The sequence below is a fragment of the Peromyscus leucopus genome, chromosome 1, assembly GCF_004664715.2.
Source record: "Peromyscus leucopus breed LL Stock chromosome 1, UCI_PerLeu_2.1, whole genome shotgun sequence".
NCBI lineage: Eukaryota > Metazoa > Chordata > Mammalia > Rodentia > Cricetidae > Peromyscus > Peromyscus leucopus.
Window position 1 is genome coordinate 12593915 of NC_051063.1, and position 14812 is coordinate 12608726.

The window sequence follows — 14812 nt, forward strand, 5'->3', positions numbered from 1 at the left end:
AAGGGGAAAGCAATGCTCAGATCTCTCACCCAGGTAAGAGATTATGTTCAGACACAGAAAAAGGAATGATAGGCTGTGTGTTAGGTGGGCAGAAGACATTGATCTCCCTTATGTCTGAACCTGAGAGTCCACTTCAGAGGCTAAATCAGCAATGTCCAATAGAAACATAAGAGAATTTGATGGTCTTGTACTTCTCATTACAATTTAGGATAAGAACACAACTGCAGGCATTTCTACTTGCAGAATTTCTAGGAAAACTAAATATATAACTATGGTTATCTCTTGGCTTTAGTAACCCAGGAGGCAGAAAGGAATGACTGAATTGGGAAGGCCTATGTCAGATGTGCCTTCTAGCTATTGACTGAACCCCAAGACTTCGTGAGGGGAAGAGTGGGAAATGGACTTGAGGGCAAGATTGAGTGAGAACAAGTTCTGGGCTTCGTCTTTGACTGTGTATATACTGTCACAGCATGCTCTACCTCAGACTGATCCCTCCTTCTTCTCTGCCTCTGCCCCTATGGTCAGAGCAATAAGAAGGGAAGATTCAGTGATTTATAATGAAGAAGGATGACAGGTCAGAAGTCTGAAGTGACAGCAGTCTTCACAATTCAGAATTTGCGACTGATCTCCTTCCATCTGCTCAGCAGCCCGCTGTCCTCAACTGGACCCTGAACCTCATAGATCCTCACCTAGGAAGCAAACCTCCCCTAATGAGTCAGGTCAATGCCTGCCATATCAGGAGCTGAAACATGCCCTGGAAAGCTGATGGAGAGGCTGACCTCTGGACACATGCACCATCAAAACTGCATGCTGTAAGCTTTGGTCTAGAAGACCACTCCAAACAACATGGTTATGGCACAGTAGCAGTTTGAATTAGTAAGATGGGGCAAAAATCATCCTCTTTTCTTCCCCATTACAGTGGGAAACATCCAAGGAGTCCTTAAAATAACCACACAGGACTGAGCAGTGGAGGGCAAAGAGAATGTCTGGAAGAATCTTTGTTTTTTTTCTTTTGGACATCAAAGGATGTTATACTGAAGGGAACTTAAAGACCAGGCAGTCCAGCCTACTCGTTTCCCAGACAAGAAAAGTGAAGCCCAGAAACAGATGGGCTGCCTCCTCTAGTCATATGGGGCTTAAAAATATATATGTCTATTTATTTTTTCATAAGCTTTTATGAAAGTGACCAGTGTTATCTCACTTCCTGGCTTCTCAAATTCAGGATCTTGCCCAATCTAACTATAATGTATAGCATGAATAAACCTTCTACTTTCCTACCTCCATACTGTCCCATCACATGGAACCCCATCCTCCACTTTCCCCATCATCCACTTCTGTCTATCCACCCTTCAGTGATGATTCCAAACATATTGCCTGGATAGAGGCATTTTCCTATTGAAGTAAAATTCCTCCTGTCAACACCAATCCTATCCTAATAAAACAATAGCTTACATAAAGGTAAATACCTTTATGGACTAGATGGAATACTTATGAATTATGTAACTTAGTCCTTGATAAACCCTGGAGACACTGTTGACACTTCCAGCCTGTTATACAGGGAGTTTGAAAGCCATGTTTGAGGTTCTTAGCTAACTCAGCTCTTTAGCTGTGATAATTTATTAAAAAATAAGGTATATGTTAATATGCTTATGAGGAGAGGAAAATCTATTCTCTAACTTTTTTTTTTTTTTTTTTTTTTTTTTTTGCTTTAGGTATCCTTCCAAATGGCAAAAAGAAAACAAAACAAAACTGATGAAGCTTTCTAGTTAATGGATATGGAACCCCTAAATTTTTAAATCCTCACTAAATCAAAATTTGTGTCAAATGTAAAACACTGCTGCCTAAACTTTCATTTCAAGTGTGTTGAAAGTATGTTGGAGTCCATTCTTTCAGGAAGAAGTTCAACAACTGTATGGACACTGTGCCTTTATCTTGTATCATCTATACATATTCAGGGTCAAACAGGCAAGTAGTATATACATTTCTATTTTCAAATTATGACAGATGCTGGTGTCCCATCCCATCCTATGGGGATTTAACCTAAGCCTCTGCCCTTGAATACAACATTTAGGGTTTGTATGGCTTCTCTTAGAAATAGCTTTAGATTTTGCCATGGATTATATAAAGCATAAATGTTGAGAATGACCATTGTTATTTAAGAAGTGACCATGAAGGAATAAGGAAAGTTTCTGTAAAGATGGGAAAAGTCTACAGTGGGGTGGAGTGGTTGTCTCTTGGGCTTAACAATTTTTCCTTTGGGGGAGTTCTGTTGGATGTGTTGGTTTTCCTTGGATCTTAAATGTTCCTCAAAGGAACATATGTTAAATGTTTGTTCTCAAGCCTGTGGTATTGTTGAGAGGTAGTGAGACCTTTTAGCAAATGTGGCACAGAGAAAGGAAGTTAGGTAACTGAGGACATGGCCTTTGGAGCACAGTGGGACTCTTCTCTATTCCTGACTTGTTCTTTGCATCTGACCACCATGAGGTGAACAACGTCACCCCACCATGTGCTCCTGCAATGGTGTTCTATCTCTCCAGAGGCCACAAAATTACACTGAAGTGATGGACTGACACCTCTGAAACTATGGGCCCAAACAAATCATCCCTTCTTGTACATTATTACTGTCAGGTCTTTTGTCATACAGACAGCAAGCTGACTTACACACCATCCTATACACTGATAGCACCTGTATCATCAAAATTTTAAGGCAATCAAAAACTAGATGGATTCACTCCTGCTCCCTGGCACTTGACAATGGATCTGAAACTCAGACAAATGAAGTTATGTATCTGAATCCAATGAGAATCTATTCTTCACTGTGTTGGTCTTTCCACATTAGTAAATAGCATCTCAATAATGTGATGGTTATTATAAAGAATGGTCCAAACAAGAACCCAGCATTTACACACACACACACACACACACACACACACACACACACACACACACACACACGCACATTAACTCTGAGAGTTAATGCTTCATCTGGCGCCAGAAAATGGTACACAAGAAATAATCCTCTCCTCAAGTCTTCCCAGGATTCAATCTTCTAAAAACATGTCTTTATTAAAAAGAATAGAACTGTGTATTTTTCTTTTGTTAAAGCTGAAGAAAGCAGGTTTAAGGTGATCTATAGAATCAATGTTGTGATTGTTTTCTTGCCATCAAGTATATTAGCTTTGCCAATTTGTGTTTGTTTTCTATAACCTCAAATAGTTCAAATCAAGACTGGGAGGCCAGGATGTAGAAATTAAAATAAGCATATAAGCAGAAACATTTCACCTTTTTAGAGGAGCAATACACTCAATCTTATAACACATCTGTACAGAAGCATTAAAATTTAATCCTTTTTGTATAGATGTTGAGAGCAGTGTTTTTAGGCAAACAGACAACCTTCCCATGAAGAATAGCAAGAACTTTTGTTTAACTCTGTTTTCTTTAAGACCTTAATTTTAGAAGGCAAATATAGGGACCAAAACGTTTGAGAGATCAAAAATATAAGAAAGTTTCTGGAGAGATGAGAGAGAATAATGGGTAGAGGAAATATAGCCAAAGTATATTATATATTTGTATGAAAATGTCATTATGAAACCTAGTACTATGTACCATGATAATATACCAAGACAAAAGGAAACACCTTCTACAATAATTCACTGAATATTCTTATACAAGCTAGTATACAATTACAGACTTATATGCAGATATTTATATTATTGCCTTTTTTGCCCAAAGAGGATAACAGTAGGTTCAAGCTTTACTCTTGACTGGATAAAAACTGAGGTACAGAGAGCAAGTAACTTGCCCTTAAGAAAAGCTATGTCAAAGGGAACTATCACTGTAAAGTAGTGTGGAAATGTTCTTCCTGGTGATGTTAATTTTAACAAACTTTATCGTAATTTAGAAGCATATTTAACTCATGAAGGCTTTTTTTTATAGCAGTTCTCAGTATGTGTAAAGTAAAATCTGATGATGTCTCCAAATAGTTCTTTCCCTCCCCGTTTTTAAAATAAAAAACTCCAAGGGCAGAATGGGAAGGCTTAATGACAAAAATATAAAGAGTAGGATTCCTATTATCTTTAACCAAGAATAAATTGAATTTCCCAGTTTCTTACCTTCTGAGGATTTTAGTTCTTAAGAAACCAGAGATACATTAAAATTTAAAATAATGTTGATCCTCTAAAAAATTCTAGTACTTGAGAAATCAGTTTAAGATTTAAAATAATGCTGCATGTAATCACAGACAATTAGTTCATCCTTCTGTGATCACTTTACTTTGGTAAACAACTTTTCTCAATACTTCTCTGTTGTGTAATAGTTTCCTTGGAGACTGAAACATTCCATCCTGAAGGAAAGCTCCTTAAGCAGGAAGGTATACAACTCAATAGCTCCAGGAAGTCCCTGAAACTGACAAGATTCCCTAGGTCTCTCCCTGCCAGAGTAAGCAATAAAAGCTGAGAGTTTCTCTGAGACTAGCAGAGCTAAGCTACAAGGACTTTCAGAAGAGCTGGGCTGCAAAGAAAACCCAGAGACCAGACCAGCTGCCTGGAAGAAGCAAAGACCAGCCAAGCGGCCTGGAAGAGGTTCAGATCAGAGTCACTTGGAAAGGACACTCTCTACCCTGTTGAGCTGCCTGCAGGCGGTGCAGTGTGCTCCAGCTTCCCACCTTTTTGTCAGCTGGTAGGGTGGGCTTTGATGATGTAGTAGTTTTTGAGTCCTTTCTCCTGTAAGTAACCCCTCACTCATATTCCTGTAAGTAACCCTGTAAAACTCATTGGTTCCCCAAAGTGGACTTTGGTAGTATCTGTGGTCCTTTCTGGGTTTTCAGTCTGAGGTAAGTAGACACGTGTGTTGTGTCTCCACAGGAAAAGTTGTCACACAAATCCCCTTAAAGATAATCATCCTTAATTAAGCTGAAACAAGAAGTGGGTGTCAGGTTGTATGCATTCACCCCTGCTATGTCAGCATGTTTAAGTAACCCCCAAGTTATTTCAGACATATATGAAGAGATCAGAGTAGAAGGGAAATTAAGAGATTGCTGAAAGGACTGGATGGCCAAGCCAGGACCCTAACAGGCTCCTCTGGCAGCCCTGGAATGGACCAGGCCTTAATTTTGGTTCACTAGAATGGGCTGGAGCAGAGCAAGCAATTCTCAGGAAAACCAAACTTTGGAGCAACCAATCAACAGGTGCCCCCCCCCCCAGCCTCCAGCTGGCTTAGTAGGCACCCCTAAGTTCCTGCTGGCTCAGCAGATGTCCCCCAGACTTATGCTAGCTAAAGATAGCTTTCTCTACCCTCTCGTTAAAAAGCCCCTAGACACTAGCGTCCCCCACCGCCCCATCAATCAACTATAGTGGGCCACTAACCACTAACAGCTTCCCACTAATCAACTCCCAGACTAATCTTTTCTCCACCAATCAGCACTAGATTAATCCCTCCTCTCTGGAATTCCCCTAACTCTACTTAAAAGGAGCTTGTGACCCCCCCCTTCGGGGTCGCTATTTGCCACCCCAACTGTTGGAAACAATAAATGCTCTTGATAAATTGCATACGTGACAGTTGGTCTTTCTTGGGGGCTTCTCTTGGACCCTAACAGTCGTCAGGCTAATCTTCCACCCTGAGTAGGACTGTTGTTATGACATTTCTAAGAGGTCACCACACAGTATTTAGCAGAAGCTGACAATGGCATGCTACTTCACATGGCAGTCCACTCCTGTGTTCAGAAAGTCACATGCAGCATTTGATGCCTCTTTCTAATTCTGAGTAAGAATCTAAGTGATCTTAGCTTGCCCAGACCTGACTCCTGTGATGGTGCAGCCTTTTCTTTCCTCACTGATGAGTTTGAAGGCTTGCTTCCCTGCTTCAAGGATCTGTTTCTCTGAGGACATTGACATACCTGTGGGTCTTTTGTTTTGTCTCCCTGGGCCTTGGGTTCTGATCTGTCAATATGGTCCTTCTCTAGGAAAGCAATTCTCCCAGCCAGGCACGGTGCTATACAACTATAACCTTTTGTAACCTTAGCATTTGGGAAACTGAGTCAGGGAGTATGTGTGTGTGTGTGTGTGTGTGTGTGTGTGTGTGTGTGTGTGTGTGTGTATGTTTGTCATGAGTTCAAGGTCAGTCTGGGGGACAGCTAGGCCCTGCCTAACAAACCAACCAACCAAAACTTAAAACAACTCCTCAAACAAAGCAACTCTTTTCTTGTGTCTCAAAAGGTACTAATCTCCCTTTGAAAAAGCATGGGTTTACATTTGTGCAGCCTAAGCTGCTGAGAACTTCTCCTTGTTCATGTAGGGCTCTTTTTGGGGAGAGCAGGCCTGTGAGCTGAGGACTTACCTTTGCCAGGGTCTCATCATCCAGGTGATTCTTCTGAATCACATGTTGAAGTGCAAAATAGATTTTTTCCTGAAGTTTCTGGACTTTTCTTGGTTCTATCAGCCAGGCTCGGTCTGATAAGGGGAAAAGTCAAAGCATAAGAAGAGGGCACACATGCTTTGCTTCATCCCCTACATGTATGAACACTGAATTTTGGACCCATCTCATCTCAGCCATAAGTTGCTTTTGTAATTATATGAAACACAAATAGCTTATAAACAATAATGCCATGAAGATGGCTACACAGAAAAGCCATTTGGTTCAAAGAAAGTCTTTCTTTGCCTGGTGTTGGTGACTGTTATAGCATTTCCTCCTTTCTCCAGGCTGATGCTTAGATTTTCTTTCCAAGAAGAAATAACTGACTTGAAACTATGTAGGAATACTGTTAACAACCACAAAATCCTTCTTTAGCTTGAGTTATTCCTTCATTGGGTATAAAGCTGATACCATACTATAACATACAGAACACACAATCAATTTCAGAAACTAACTTCTGAGTCTGATTTTTCTGTCCTCAATTAAATTTTAGGTAGGTTAATCCCTCCTTTTTCCTTTCCTTGCTCCTGTGCATTTTCATTTTCCTAGCTTTCTCTTTCCATCTCCATTCTTTCCTTCCTTTCTGCTTAGAAGCTTTATACACCACAGTGACAAAGTGTAGCTAGTCTAGTATCATTGCCTCAGTTTGCTCCAGAGACTCTAGGAGTCTCCAAATGGTGAACAAATACTCATGGAAAAGCACCTGGCCATGATCCTTCTGAACATAGTTCAGGTCAGGTGAGAAACTTGAGTCTGTAATCCTAGACAGGGCAAGGACAAGCCAAGCCAAGAGTTAAGCATACCCTTACGTAAGTGAGCACAAAGGACTTCAGTGACAATTGTCAATCAGAATAAATTAAGTTCCCCTTTCCCTTCCTTAAGCTATTTGGGAGTAAATAGACAGTAGCTATTAAGTCAAAAGGCTGGGGAAGAGTAGGGTCTGACCTGAGAGGACACAGATCTATCTTCCGTCTCCTCTACACTTGGTACTATGCCAAGATGACAAACAGGGTATTTGATATTGCAAAGCTTTGGAGTGTGGATCTGCTACCAAGCCTGGAAGACTCCCCACTGGGCATAGAGAGTAAGACAAATAGAATGCTTCCAAACTCTTTAGAGCATGAGGACAGCATCTGTAGTTTTCAAAAAGGCTAAACAGTTCAGTCAATTTCTAACTCATGGAGACCAACTTAGCCTCCTGGGATGGTCATTTCCACTGCTTTTTCAAGCTGAAGATGGCATGGTTTCAGCATTTGCTGCTAAGAGTTTACTGTGTTCCACAAACATGCCCAAAGAGGAAGGGAGTCTTTGTAAAGTTCATCTTTTGAGTGAGCAGGAAACAGAGGAGGGGGCTGTCTTCTGCATCTGTAGAATCCATCTTCCATGGAGCAGATCTCAGGGCAGACAATCAAATGCAATGAGGGCATGAGAGGACATTATCTGGTATTAAAAAGGGACTTTTGTCACTTCCCATATCTGTATTTGTGCTTTTGGGCCTTTCAGTTTTTGATGAAAAGGGTCAAATAAAAACCAGAAGCAATTTTTTTTTTAAGATTTGATTGGACTGTCAGTGATCATATTGTGAGTAAGATAGCCTCAGGATAGGAAAGTGCAGAGGCACCTGTTTGTGACTATAGCAGGATGACATGTCAAAGATATGATAGAATTATAACTATGTAAAAACCATTACATCCAATCTTGCTGAAAAATGTTAGGATGTAAGTAAACAGGTTGATCTCAGAAAGAAATGGATTGCAGAAAGAATTTATCTTAAAAATTGGAAGGGGTATATTCTTCCTTCAGTAGAGAGCTGACAACAAGCTGTTATGCCATATATCTAACAGACAGTTGCTTGAGTGACTCTGGGCAAAGAGGGAGCACGTATTTATTGTCATATTGTTATTATATGATTATACATCACTAAGCTCTTTATTATTACACTTCAAGCAGGCCATATACTTTAAAGTACACCCATTGCTACAGTTATAGTTGATCCATAGACATCACATCTTAGTTTTGGAAAATAGTCTAGTGTTTTATTGCATACTAGAGCTAGAGAAGGTGTGTTTTGCCCCACCCCCCATGGTAGAGTCTTTTGCCTTATTTTATCAGTGAGAGAACTACAGCTTTGGAGTCACACAGAAAATGATGGCATGCATCCATGTCTGAGATTCTTCCTCTTCCACCAGGCAAGCCTCCCTTCCACAGCTATCCTTCCTCTTGAAAATGCTTAATATTGCTAAGGATATTTGTCTTGAAAGATGATGGCAATTCATTGTGGATAGAATGTCTAAAAATGGTAATTAAAGTCCCTATACTTGGTCTTTCATTTAGCCGTTTTCTGTAAGTTTCACTCTATTGGACTCTACATTAAAATTTTTCCTTTATTCTTAAACTCAAAACAGAACCCAGCTGCTCAGTCAGGGTTCTATTATAAATTCATTTTTTTTTTTATTATTTGTTGAGGAACAATTTTGCTTACCTGGATCTGCCACATGTGACATTCTTATTTTAGGGGGAAAATTGGCCATTTTAATAAACGTGAAGTTACTTGCCTTTGCATTGTCCAAAGATATCAAACAATTGCCAGAGAAAATGCAGCCCCTTTAAAGTTATTTCTTGAACGCTTTGGCTTGGGTAGGTGTAATTGATGTTAAAGATAGTGGAGCAGGTTTAAAAAGAAGGCAAGGGACCCGCGCCTTCCTACCTGGGGATATCAGAACAGCAGAGGAGAACAAAGCAATCTCCTCCTCAGTCAGCTGCAAGGAACACAGATTCTTTGCAAAGTCAAATGCTTCGTTCACCAGGTCATCAGAACCTAAAAGGAAGGAGAAATCTTAAATGGAAATACCTGAACTTGGAATGGGGCACAGGAAGAAATAACTCATTATCAAGTAGATACTCAAAGTTTTGCATATTAGACACCTAGACAGGGCATTTTAAGTCCCCAGTCACTTGAAGTGATTCGATATTAAGGGTAGAATGAGGAAAGTGGGCAACACCTTTACCGGGTAACTGTAGATTATCTTAATGAAATACTGCCTAGTGAGTACTCTGTGTCACATCAGCTGGGAACACATAACCTGAATCCTACAAATCTGAAAATGTTTCCAGCTTAAAAGTTGAAAGTAAGCTGGATTTGACGGCATATGCGTAGGATGTCTGCATTCAAGATGATGAGGCAGGAGGATTGCAAGTTTGAGGTCAGCCTGGGGACATGGTGAACCTTTGTCTCACACCCATAAAGTTTCATCAATATGACTGTCCAGAAATGAGCTGAACAAGGACAGCAAAAGATAAGTTAAAGTGGATGAGGGAAAGATCAGGAGACCTCAACTCTACACAAAGAACTGTAGACAAATAAGGAGAGCTGAGAACAGGAGGACTAGTCAAATACCAAATGCTTAGCCCTGAAAACAGACATACAAGTAACATGACACAGATGGAGCAGGTTATATTTAGAAATATATATGTATGTACTTATACATATATGCTTATAATAACAATGAAAAAGGCCATGCATTTGAAAAAGAGCAAGGAGGGGTTATATGGGAGGGTTTGGATGGAGGAACAGGAGGAGGAAAAAATGACATAACTATACTATAACATCAAAAATAAAAAATAAAATGAAAAGCTTTTTAAATAAGGCATTTGAGAATCCTTTAGACTAAATCCACAGCTTTGAGAGAAAACCTAGAAAATTCTACACCGGGGCTCAGGAAGTGTCATTGGTAGTGGCACTGGAACTTGGCAACATGAGATGTCCAGGGGTTTCAAACTGAGACTTCTTACACAATGCTTGTTGAGCTTGTTTCATTTTATGCACTTTCACCCCCAAAATTAGATGGATTTTCATTGTCTAATTAAATGGCTCACAGGTCAGTTTCTTAGTCATTGTGAATTTTGGCAAAATAGCATTGTATCTCTGCACTGATCTCTGTAAATGTTTATTTGATGAAGCTGGAAATATCCTGAAGCTGCTTGCCAAGGCTTTTCCTCCTTTCTTGAAAATCTAGCCTTGCAAAGGACGTGGATGCATATCAGCTGTAGAAGGGGAATGGTGCCAGCCCATTGGGCTTGCTGGCAGCTGCCGTATCAGCTAACAGCACAAGAGGTGAAAGGGCAGTGACTTCTTTGGTGTCCATGGGTGGATATGGAACAAGTGGCCCCATCACTTGTTCAGACCTTTCCTGGCATCAGCCCATCTTTGCTAATGTTCTCATGCATGCCTCGTCCTGACAATTGGATAGGAGGCTACTCGGCACCTCCCAAGATTGATCCTGCTGGTGTGGCCCACAGAATGGTCTAGGGGTCACTCTGACCAGGTCAGTGCCAATTGTCTGTGCTCCCAGAAACTCAGAGTTCACAGGCAGATACACATTTCTCTGGATGAGAAGAAACAAGTACAGCAACAGGCTGTTGTGGTTATTACACATGGTTATTTCTCCTTAATGATTGTGAATTTAATTAAGAAACTTACAGGTCACTCCTATAGAGTCCCAGTGGTCTACATAATATGCTCTATAGAGCTGCAAACCAGAAGCTAGAAAAGAAATGGTTGTGCAAAGAATGATCTAGCTGGGTGATGGCGCACGCCTTTAATCCTAGCACTCGGGAGGCAGAGGCAGGCGGATCTCTATGAGTTTGAGGCCAGCCTGGTCTCCAAAGCGAGTTCCAGGAAAGGCACAAAGCTACACAGAGAAACCCTGTCTCTGAAAAACCAAAAAAAAAAAAAAAAAAAAAAAAAACAAAACCCCAAAAAAAGAGTGATCTAGAATGGACCCAACTCATTTAGCATCAGACTCTATTTCCACAAGGCCACAATTGTGCCAGTTTTAACAAGGCTCATGACTCTCTCCTTCCCTTTCTGATTAGGGACTGAAATTATAGGAACTGGAGAGTTATATGAAATACTGAACCCTCACCTAGTCCAATGCTCACCAAATAACAAGATACTAGCTTGTACCAAAGAAGCAAGGCATATATATCATTTGCTATTTCAGTCTAAGTGGGGAAGCTGATGACACTTAAGAAAGCTGTATTGTCATCCAAGGGAAACTTACCTAAGGCTTTGAACATTTGCATTCCTCCATATTTTCCTTCAAACAGAACAGTGTTGTTTAGTGGGTTGAAGGCACGGCACATTCTCACTAAAACCACTTCCAAGCAACCTATGAGATAAAAGAAATCAAAATGCATATGTGTGTATTATACATCCAGCAATAGAGTGGTCCCCAGTGTGTATTACACAGAGTTAAAGGAATTGAAAATGCATAATATATCATATATCCAACAATAAAATTGTCCTAGTGCATATGAGATGGGAAACATTTCAGAACTTTACTTTTTTGATACAGGATTTCCCTAGGTAGTCCATGTTGGCTTTAAATTCATGATCCTCCTGCCTCAGCCCCAAGTTCAGGTATATTCCACCAAATCTAGGAACTTTCAAGGGATTCATTCTTTAAAAGTAATTTTAGGGGGCTCAAGAGATGGCTCAGCTGTTAAAAGCACTCCTTGCTCTTCCAGAGAACCCAAAGGACCCATGTCAGGAAGGTCACAATTGCCTGTAACTCCAACTCCAGGGGATTCTATGCTCTCTTCTGGCCTCTGAAGTCACCTTTACACATGTGACATGTGCGCGCACACACAAACACACAGTAAAAATTTTGGAAAGATCCTTTGATTCTTAGATAAAGAATTAAAGAGAAAACAGGCTTTAAAGGTAGCTAAAATGGAAAACAGCAATCACATTTTGTGGGGGAGTGAAGCATTTCTTTTGAGTTTTTGACTAGTTATTAATTTCACTCCAGTCTTTGAACTTATAATTGGTAAGTGGATCAAGAAGGAAGTGTGTCAGTCTCGCATGTAATCTGTAGGCCTTGGTGAAAGGGCTACTACTGGAAAAATTCACCTTTGGGTTTTTCTGCCAAATGAAACAGCAACAGGATTTGGGGGAATTTCATTCAGTCTTGCATCATATAGGACCAAGGGAATTTCCCAGCACACAGTAGGTACTTAATAACATTTACTGAATGAATTCATCTATTGCCTTTGTGTGTCCTCTCAACATATATTTATACTCAGAAGCACTACTGCTGCACAGTTTCTCTGTATTTTGGAGATGTGAGCTTTGCCCCATTTGAAGGTAAGACTCCAAAGCCCCAAATTCTTGTGTGAAGAACATACAGTGGATTGGGTTGCATCTATGGTGCCTTTCTTATGCCCTCACTTTATGTTTTATTTGTTTGCTCTGCTGAATTTTCTTTCCTGTTAGCCTATGGGTTTAAAGACAGGAGAAGATGCACAAATATTAGCCCAACATGGCCATTTTGATACCAGTGGGAATAATACCATTTATCTGCACTATGCAAGACAGTTTCCTGGGCCCCCATATTTGCAGTTTGCACTTACTGCTTCAAGTGAATGTTAGATAGCCCCATTACAGGAATTCCAGGAGGCTTTAAGGCGGTAAGTATCTTTTTACACCAGAGACATTTATACAGGAGGCAGAGATGCTAATGACCACATAATTCAGTGGCCCTCAAATGCCAGCCCTAAATTGGTGATATCTGAATCTCAGAAATATGCTGAACTGGGTTTCCCTCTAACAGGTTTGAATTCCATAGATGGTGGCTGCATCTCTGAACTATTGGAAAGCTCTTTTGCTGCATGTGATGCAATTCTTAGTTTGGAGTTCCATGTATCTAGTTCCATCCTTTGTTTTAAAGGTTAGAACACTGCCATCTCAAGGTGTCAGTCCAAGTTAATACATCAAATGAGTCAGATTTTATTATTTTTTTTCAGGAGAATCACAAAAGTATCATCTATTCAACATGCTTCCTAAACCCATCAAGAGGTAGAAGCCATACCTGGTACGTTTGACCCTGGGCAGGCTTTCATAATGGCTTTAACTGATAGAGGATGGTATACCCAGCCCATTTTGCCTTCTTAAGGTAAGTCAGAAGACTCTAGAAATGTCTGCTGTTTTGTTTTGGAATTCTAGCTCCTGGAACCCAGTGACTATACTTCCTGGAAGTCCAGGTCGTCTGTGGAGACAGTAACTGAAGCTCCAACCCAGAGCCTTTGCTGATGTCAGCCTGTCATCCAGCACAGATTGTCCTCCATCTGAACAAGAAAATGGATTCTCTTGTCCTGATAGAAATTGCCTCAGTGCACACCAAGAAATTAAGCATAGTAAGGACAAGCTATTCCTCATGAACTGTAGCTTTGAGAACAAGAAAAATAACTGATTCTTTAAATTTTAGGATGGTTGGATAACTGATAACACTGGAATTAGTGCTTGAGTTAAGGTTTTTGCCCATTTATATTATTGGTTAAGGAATCAACACTATGTTACCATAACAACTATATGTGGCATATATTTAAATAGCAGCTTTATCATGATTAATGATATTGAACACAGCCTTTGACCTTTCTTCATCTTTACTATCTTTGCTTCAAGTATGACATGATACCGATCTCATAAGAAGAAATGAGACACGTCAGTGTGAAGACATGTACACATTTATCATATTTGTAGTTTGCACTGACTATTCCAAGTGAATGCTAGCTAGCCCCATTGCAGGAATTCCAGGAGGCTTTAAGTCGGTAAGTACCTTGTACACCGGAGACAACATTTACACATGAGGCAGAGATGCTAATGACCACATAATTCAGTGGTCATTAAAATTTTTTTCTTTCCCATTCGAATTATGTGAATTTCATTGTGCTCAATGGTCAAAGTACTTAATTTACCAAAGCTAAATTAGGAGAAATGATGTTATAGATGTTATTTTCATTGTGGATAAGTCCAGGAGGATGAACCCAAATGCTACTGTGTTCCTATTTTCAAAGAGTTCCAAGAAAGACACCAGGTTTTTTTTTTTTTTTTTTTTTTTTTTTTTTTTTTTTTTTTTTTTTTTTTTTTAAGGCAACAGCATCTTCAGTATTAATTTTATGTTGAGTTCCTAAGGGGTTGCTTGTATGTTAAAGAGAGCATCAGAGAAGAAGAAGAAGGAAGAATCACAACACAGAGGCATTTCTTCCAGTAGATCCCTGCTGCAGGCTATTCTCATTAAAATGATTGGAAGTGACCACAGAGGCTGAGCTCAGCCAGCTTGGGTTTTTTTTTTGTTCTCTTGCAGAAGGCAAGGAGCTGGTTTTAGCGCCAGCTCAGCAATTCAGCCACCTTGACACACTAATTACTTTCACTGCCTGTCAAGCTGGGCATCTCAGCCTCCACAATTAATAGCTCTACTTTCAATAAGCAAAATTGTATTTGACTTCAAAGGGGGAAATGAATGAATATCAGGGCATTTTTATTACTGAATTTCCTTAGGGAGTTAGCTGACAATGTGGGTGGTAAAACGACCTACCTGTGGACGCAGGATTTTCTAGGCCC

At 40.1% G+C, this 14812-nt stretch overlaps 1 protein-coding gene across 2 annotated transcripts in view; it reads right to left on the reverse strand.

The window, feature by feature from the left end:
- Positions 1–14812, reverse strand: part of Rorb (RAR related orphan receptor B) — a 183437-nt gene that overhangs the window by 13762 nt on the left and 154863 nt on the right. For both annotated transcript variants that reach the window (XM_028874901.2, XM_028874899.2), the window contains exons 7-9: positions 11472–11579; positions 9116–9226; positions 6334–6446 (exon numbers count right to left, since the gene is read on the reverse strand). In XM_028874901.2, coding sequence (XP_028730734.1) covers positions 6334–6446; positions 9116–9226; positions 11472–11579 — 332 coding nt within the window. The remainder of the gene's footprint in view (positions 1–6333; positions 6447–9115; positions 9227–11471; positions 11580–14812) is intronic.